General features: G+C 45.9%; 1 protein-coding gene across 1 annotated transcript; it reads right to left on the reverse strand.

The window, feature by feature from the left end:
• Positions 1-561: 561 nt before the first annotated feature.
• On the reverse strand, positions 562-6,891 carry PDCD5 (programmed cell death 5). Its single transcript, XM_003275050.2, has 6 exons — positions 6,630-6,891; positions 5,729-5,766; positions 2,946-3,007; positions 2,076-2,167; positions 1,053-1,124; positions 562-733 (listed from the first exon to the last, which is right to left on the reverse strand). The coding sequence occupies exons 1-6, from the start codon at positions 6,693-6,695 to the stop codon at positions 686-688; spliced, it is 378 nt and encodes a 125-aa protein (XP_003275098.1). The 5' UTR covers positions 6,696-6,891; the 3' UTR covers positions 562-685.
• Positions 6,892-7,259: the final 368 nt, after the last annotated feature.

The raw sequence follows: 7,259 nt of genomic DNA on the forward strand, positions 1-7,259 counted from the left end.
TCACAATAGCAAAGACTTGGAACCAACCCAAATGTCCAACAACGATAGACTGGATTAAGAAAATGTGGCATATATACACCATGGAATACTATGCAGCCATAAAAAATGATGAGTTCATGTCCTTTGTAGGGACATAGATGAAACTGGAAAACATCATTCTCAGTAAACTATCGCAAGGACAAAAGACCAAACACTGCATGTTCTCACTCATAGGTGGGAATTGAACAATGAGAACTCATGGACACAGGAAGGGGAACATCACACTCTGGGGACTGTTGTGGGGTGGGGGGAGGGGGGAGGGACAGCATTAGGAGATATACCTAATGCTAAATGACGAGTTAATGGGTGCAGCAAACCAACATGGCACATGGATACATATGTAACAAACCTGCACATTGTGCACATGTACCCTAAAACCTAAAGTATAATATAAAACAAACAAAAAAACTGTTGAATAAAAATATTAATTAAAAAAAAAAAAAAAAGCTTTTGGTAGGAAGGGGAAAAATTCAAAACAGATCTGGCCACTTGGCTATGATACTAAAACAACTTATCCAAATGTTTTATTTTGCATAACAAGTTTATTTTTTTAAAGGCATATAGACAATAAACAAAGTAAATAATCAGATCTTAACTTCTGTCCTAGAATTGTTCCTTTAAGTTCTAGTCTGTGAGCACTTGTAGTTCAATAATCGTCATCTTCATCAGAGTCCATTACTTTTCTTCTGTTGAACTGGGAGGAAAATTGAGTGTCAGAACATTTCTAATAAAGCGTAACTCAAATTTTCCGAGAAAAGATTTCTACCAATTTTAGTAAGACATTTGTGTCTTTAAAGCAACTTAGCATGAACTAAAAGGGTGGGAATGGAGTCAAGAGCCTATACAAATTAGAACCCTCCCCCAATAGATTCAGCCTTTCTCCCCAAACTTTCACGTGTTTGACAAAAGGAAAGTGTCTCTGGGCTGAAAAATATGTGTGGTAGATGTATATTTAACATTAATCTTTAAAGTATCCATCTTTTCATTTGCCACGAGCATCTGGGGACACTTACTTTCACTGTTGTCGTCTTTTCTGTTTGTTGGCTTACTTTTTTAAGGATTTCTATTAAACCTTGTTCTGATACCTAGGTGAACCAGAAAAGATAAAAGAAAAACAGTACTTTTTTAAACAAAGAATTTACCTCTGCAGATGGAATCACTTTGTACTCTTTTTGAGGTGTGGGAAAAGAGCTCAGGAGGGAAGGAGTGGTGAGGCAGGAGGTTGAAACTATTGGTTATAACTATTGGTTTAAGCTCCAAATAAAATTTGCTCTGCTATTCTTCAGTTGAGAAGGAGGGGGAAGTATCCATAAAATTGCGTCCTCAGGAAAACTGAAAGCTAACATATTTAAGAACACCTTTATCATCACTAGCTGAGTGTGACAATCACATATACCACTGTTTGGTTTCAGGAATACAGACACACCACTTCTGCCCGAGAAGCTTAAACATCCCCTTGAAGGAGGTTAAGTCACACTCGGAAAAGATCAACCCAACCAGCTCTCTCCCACACAAGCAGTTCTCAGTGTGAGGGGTTTAAGGGACATGACCAATTCGGGTAGGCTGTGGTGGCGGTAGAGGGCTTCTCAGGGCAGGTGGGGTTTGTCTTGATCTCAAAGGTCAGGTTTGCCAGAACATACCCCTCATGGCATTGCAGCAACACAGAACATAAGCAAGGCATCTTAGCACCTTCTCATCTGCAAAACACACCTTCTACTTACACTGGTAGTATTTTAATTGGTGTTACTGACAAACCTTGTTTCCAGTGCAGGGGTAATTGAAGCTAGCTGACCCTAACAGTCATTGGGTCACAGACACCAACAAGGTTCCAGAGCAACGCCAGGAAAGGAGCGAAGCAGAGGAATTCAGGAAAGGCAATTTATTCTCTTTTACAGTAGGTATGACTATTCTCTCCAATAATTTCTTCTAAGAGTCAGCAAGAATTCTGTAATCTAGTGAAGATGCAGCTGACCTTTTGAAGCCATGTTTTGATAAAGCAGGTAACAGTAAAGTTCCTCAAGGCCGTCTAAGCTTACCTTCTCACTTAGTTGTCCATATCTTGCCATCTGTATAAGGTAATTCTCTACTGCTTTAGTTTTTTCAGGCTTTACAAGTGCTAAGTTACTTACTAAAAAGAAAAAATACATATGCAAAAAAGCCATTAAAATCAAATGCACTTACGTTATACCTTAAAACTACGCATTGACCTTTCCAAAGCACTTCACAAGCTTGTCTCTCAAGCAGTGTAGGGCAAGACAGTATTCTTACTTCTCTTAAAAATGAGAAAACTGATGTTCAACCATGCCAATCTCCACATGGGCACGTGGTGGTAGTGGCCCAGCCAAGATTAAAGTTAGGTTCTCAGATTCTAAGCACCATGCTTCCTGTTTCTTAAAATATATGACTGCCCTCTGGAAAGCGGTTTATTACACATAATGGTGGTGATCCACCTGTGGCTGCCTTTTCTACACTCAAACTGGGCTTCCAGTTAAAATACAGAAAATACCAGTTCATTCTGATTGGCTCATTTTTTCTTTCTACAGGTTTTGGTTTTTATGATTAACAACTCTGAACATACACTAAAACTGACAACACATACAAAAGCCCCTAAGTCCCCATCACCCATGCCAACTACCAGCAACATTTTGTGATTGGCCCTTTGAGTTGTTTCCTATAAATCTTACCTAATACGCACCTGGAGAACATCTTGGTAAGAGAAGTGACCTGGTACTTTTACTAGAGATTAAAGTACAGTTCTCTAGGTTTATAAACTTCATACTTCTAACACATCTCAAGTGTTTTCAGCCTAAGCAAATATTTCATCTAGTGATAGCAATAATGCTATCTAATCACCCCATTCAACTAACTCAAGCTAACTTTATGGAAATGAAATCAAAGATGCTTACACCTGGCCCGGGCCGACTGATCCAGAACTTGGGCTAAGATACTGTTTCTCATTTCTGCTTCCCTACAACAAAAGCATAGGTCAAACACAATTAAAACAGAGCTGTCGGCATTCCCATGTAACATACGAAAAAGAACCCATCCAGTATGTGTCTCCACATGGGGCCTGCGGTATACACACTGCGTTATGGTAGTTGCTGTACACAAGGCTGCAGCTACATTCAAGTAGAATCCCCTTTTGCCCTCAAAGAACCAGCTTTATATTACACGGGTGAGAACCTACCAGGCTGGAAGGTGAGCTTTACAGTTTCATCAGAGTGGAGCCTCAGTTCAAACACCATCACCAACATTTCTTAAGTACCTATTGCGTGACAGGTGCTAGAAATTTATAGTGGGATTTCAGGCAATTACAAGGACCACGTGACTAATCTATATCATTTTCTTAGAGATAAAGCTGAGATCCAGGAGGCTATGCTAAAGAGACATAGGTAACTGTGGCCAAGCTACAGCCAGATTCCATGTTTTAAGACTCTCAGTTCTATTTTTCCGGGTGGGGAAGGGGAATGAAATTATTAACTTTGCAACTATCCTCACTTCTTCCTACCTACCCAAATAGAAAGTAGTTCATGTTCACAGGACAGTGGTCTCAGGGACTTGTAAGTTTCTTTTTTCTTTCAAATGAAATCCTTTAAGAAATCTAAAAACAAATGAGCACAGATGCTTTGGCTCAACTGAGAGGGAGAGCTGGGGCTGGCTGTGCCCACTATCCACTCTCAGCTCAGAGACCCTTGGGTTCATGGAATGTGGCTTAAAGCTCATTTCCACAGGCCACTTCTTTATAGTTTGAGTACTGCAGCCCTGCCACAAACTTTAGGAGATGGGGTCTAGGCCGGGCACAGTGGCTCACGCCTGTAATCTCAACACTTTGGGAGGCCGAGGTGGGTGGATCACTTGAGGTCAGGAGTTTGAGACCAGCCTGGCCAACATGGCGAAACCCCATCTCTACTAAAAATACAAAAATTAGCCGGGCATGGTGGCGGGTGCCTGTAATCCCAGCTACTTGGGAGGCAGAGGCAGGAGAATCGCTTGAAGCTCAGAGGCAGAGATTACAGTGAGCCAAGAATGTGCCACTGCACTCCAGCCTGGGTGACGGAGCGAGACTCCATCTCAAAAAAAAAAAAAAAAAAAAGATGGGGTCTCACTCTGTTGTTCATGCTGGAGTACAGTGGTGCAATCACAGCTCACTGCAGGTATGATCAGCTCAAGCTCCTGTGCTCAAGTGATTCTTCCACCTCGGCCTCCTGAGTAGCTGGGTCTACAGGCTTCAGTCACACCTGGCCTGCCACAAACTATTATATCACAGAACCCTAAGATGCCATCAATTTTAAGATACACCATAGTTTTACGTATCTCTAAAAATGAAAAACCCTAAAAATGAGAGGTCTCATAGAGATTTCCATTCAAAACTGGGGTATCTTGGGAGGCCAAGGTGGGAGGATCACTCGAAGCCAGGAGTTTGAGACCAGCCTGGGTGATATAGCAAGGCTATAAAAAAAAAAATAAAAAAAGTTTAAAAAAATTAGCCAGGCATGGTGGTGCACGCCTGTAGTCTCAGCTCCTCAGGAGGCTGAGGTGGGAGGATCACTTGAGCCCAGCAGTTTGAGGCTGCAGTGAGTTCTGATCCCACCACTGGGATACCAAAGAGCAACATTCTCAGTACAAAGTAAAGAAGAAATAAATCTGCCATGCAGTAAGGGGCAGTACAAAAGCTTGCATACACCTGGCCCTGACGTAAAGAAGAAAAAAGTTCAGTCTTACAGGGTTGCTGTGTGAATTCACACTACTAGGCAGGAGGCAGGGGAAAACCTCAAGCAGAGAATTTAACTTTCAGTGGTCTCAGAAATGTACTCAAGTGATGGCAGAGTCAAAAGTAAATCCCCTCTGGAAGAATCTGGGGCAAGAGCAATCTGTTATAAAAGGCATCCTGATTTCAGATATGTGACAATAAGATGTACACAGCAGAATCAATGAAATTCGCGTCGTTTTACTTCCTATCACTACTCCAGATGCTTCTTACCATCTGTCTTCTCCCAAACCCTCCCTGCCTTCCTATTTCTGTAGACCCACCACAGTGCCTGACCCAGAGCAGGTGCTCTATAAATATTTGCTGGAGAGGAGGAGTAAGGTGAGGAAGGGGAAATACAGAATTGTCCAGTAGCTAAAGGGTTTCAGTTTTGCAAGATGAAAACATTCTAGAGTGTGAACACTACTGAAGAGCACACTTAAAAATGGTTGTGGTGAAATTTTATTTAACCACAATTTAAAAAAAATGATAGCATGAGAGGGTAATCACATACTCATTCAATAAACCTGCCACCGAATCAATTACCTGCATCTGTCTCAGGTGCTCTGCGCTGTGCTGGGATAAAACAGTCAGAATAGCTTAACGGTTAACACTTATTGAGCACTTACTAAGTGAGGCACCGGACTCATGTCACTCCCACATCCGAGGAAACTGCCACAGCTGCTTATTATTAGGCTCATTTTTAAGGTACTCACATTTTAGCAGAGAAACATCAACCAGTAATTGCAATACAAGGTCTGATGTGGAGCTGCACACGTGTTTATTTAACAATAATGAAGATACCCTGCAGATGATTTTGGCCGAATCACCATTCCAGCAAAACAAAAAAATCTGAGTCACACACCTGCTTAAAATAACTACAGCAAAAGAAATCCATTTGGTGAAACCACCCTTCAAAAAGTTCACGTTTCCAGCCCATACCTGTGCTTTGCTTCCTGTTGGGCCGCATCGCCAGGATCCTGGAAAAAAAAATTAAATTTAATAGAGAAATTTCACGGGGGGGGGGGGGGGCGAGAAAAAGGAACGGTTCTGTTGTTTCCTATACATAACAGTCTCTTGCAGCGGCAGAAACAACTCCCCAAATAAGAAACTGGGCCTCACAGAAATCAATGAACTAGTTCCCACTTACAACGTTTTGATGAGCGTCTCAACCTCACAGAACGCTTTGGAATACAGAGCACCCTGGGGAGGGGAATCCCTGTATTACGAAACCGTGTTTTACGTATAGGAATAATTTATGGAAAATAAAACGGGCCTCGGTATTAGAGACAACGATAACTCAAAGACTGCGCCCTCCGTCCCTAAGGTCCCGGTCCCTTGTCCCTTATCAGAAACGCATCTCCGGGCGTCTGATCCATCCAAGCTTCCCGGGCGGCCCCGTCATCCCGGCGGGGCGAGCGTTCCTCCGACCCTGCCGCGCTCTCAGCACCCGGAACACAGCGGACCCTCAATACCTGTCGGCTAAACTTGGGTCATAACAACTGAATTCTGGAAAACCTGAATTCGGTCCGGCTGCCGGCTCCAAAAGCTGAGACTGTGCTTGGATCCAGGCCCGCCAGGACCAGCTCCAGGCCAGGGGACCCCACACCCCAACGCCCGGGCAGGTCCCGCACGTGGCGGCCCCCGCCGCCAGCCTCCTGGGCCCCTCGCGACTGGGAAAGCGACGAGGCCACCTCGGAGCCAGCCACGAGGCCGCCAGGGCAGCGCCGGGGACCAGGACCCCGGGGAGGCGCCCAGAGCCTCCGCCCCGGGGCGCGCCCTCCACTCCAGGCGAGGGCGGCGCCCCGCGGGGGCCAGGCCTGGCGGGGGCTGGTGCGCTCACCCCGTGTTTGGCCTGCAGCTCGGCTAGCCTCTGTCTCCTCAGCGCCTCAAGCTCCTCGTCCGCCATGGCGCAGCCTCAGCGGTGGAGCAGCCGCGGTCACTCTCGCAGCCCCTCGACGCGAGCGCGGCCTTGACCACTGCGCAGGCGCCCGCGGGGGCCCAGGCGTCACCAATCCAGCCCGGAGCCACGCCCCGCACCGCTGCCAGGGCGCCAGGAGAGGCCCGATTCCCCGATTTCAGGCGGTCGAGCTTGAGCGCACGGCGGGGCGGGGCCTGGGGCGGGGCCTCTGGGATCCACCTCCCACCCGTGATCGGCGCCTCTGCGTGCGGGGACTTGGGCTGCACTGGGGCGGGGTTGCGCTTTGGAAAGGTTAAAACCTAAAAGTGTGGCATCAACAAGTATAATAATTATGGGTACAATGTTCTGGTGGCCTAGAGGGCTAGGCGCATATTATCTCTATTTATAGATGAGGAACCAGGGGCGCAGGAAGGCTGAGTGGGGTGATGGAAATGTCCTAAAGCTGTATCGTGGCAGTGGCTGCCCGGCTCCTCGGTGCACACAGATGCCGGCCGGTGGCTCGCCGCCTGTGGTCCCCGCGCTTCGGGAGGCGGCAGGGTCATTTGAGGTCAG

This window comes from Nomascus leucogenys, chromosome 10, assembly GCF_006542625.1.
Source record: "Nomascus leucogenys isolate Asia chromosome 10, Asia_NLE_v1, whole genome shotgun sequence".
NCBI classification, from domain to species: domain Eukaryota; kingdom Metazoa; phylum Chordata; class Mammalia; order Primates; family Hylobatidae; genus Nomascus; species Nomascus leucogenys.

Bases quoted from the DNA above. Each gene is read 5' to 3' on its own strand.
- PDCD5 (XM_003275050.2), bottom strand. From the start codon at position 6,695: ATGGCGGACGAGGAGCTTGAGGCGCTGAGGAGACAGAGGCTAGCCGAG. The intron at 1,125-2,075 runs GTAAGCTTAGAC...TGGTTCACCTAG, and splicing joins ATGGACAACTAAGTGAGAAG to GTATCAGAACAAGGTTTAAT. The intron at 734-1,052 runs GTAAGTGTCCCC...TTTTCCTCCCAG, and splicing joins AAAAGACGACAACAGTGAAA to TTCAACAGAAGAAAAGTAAT.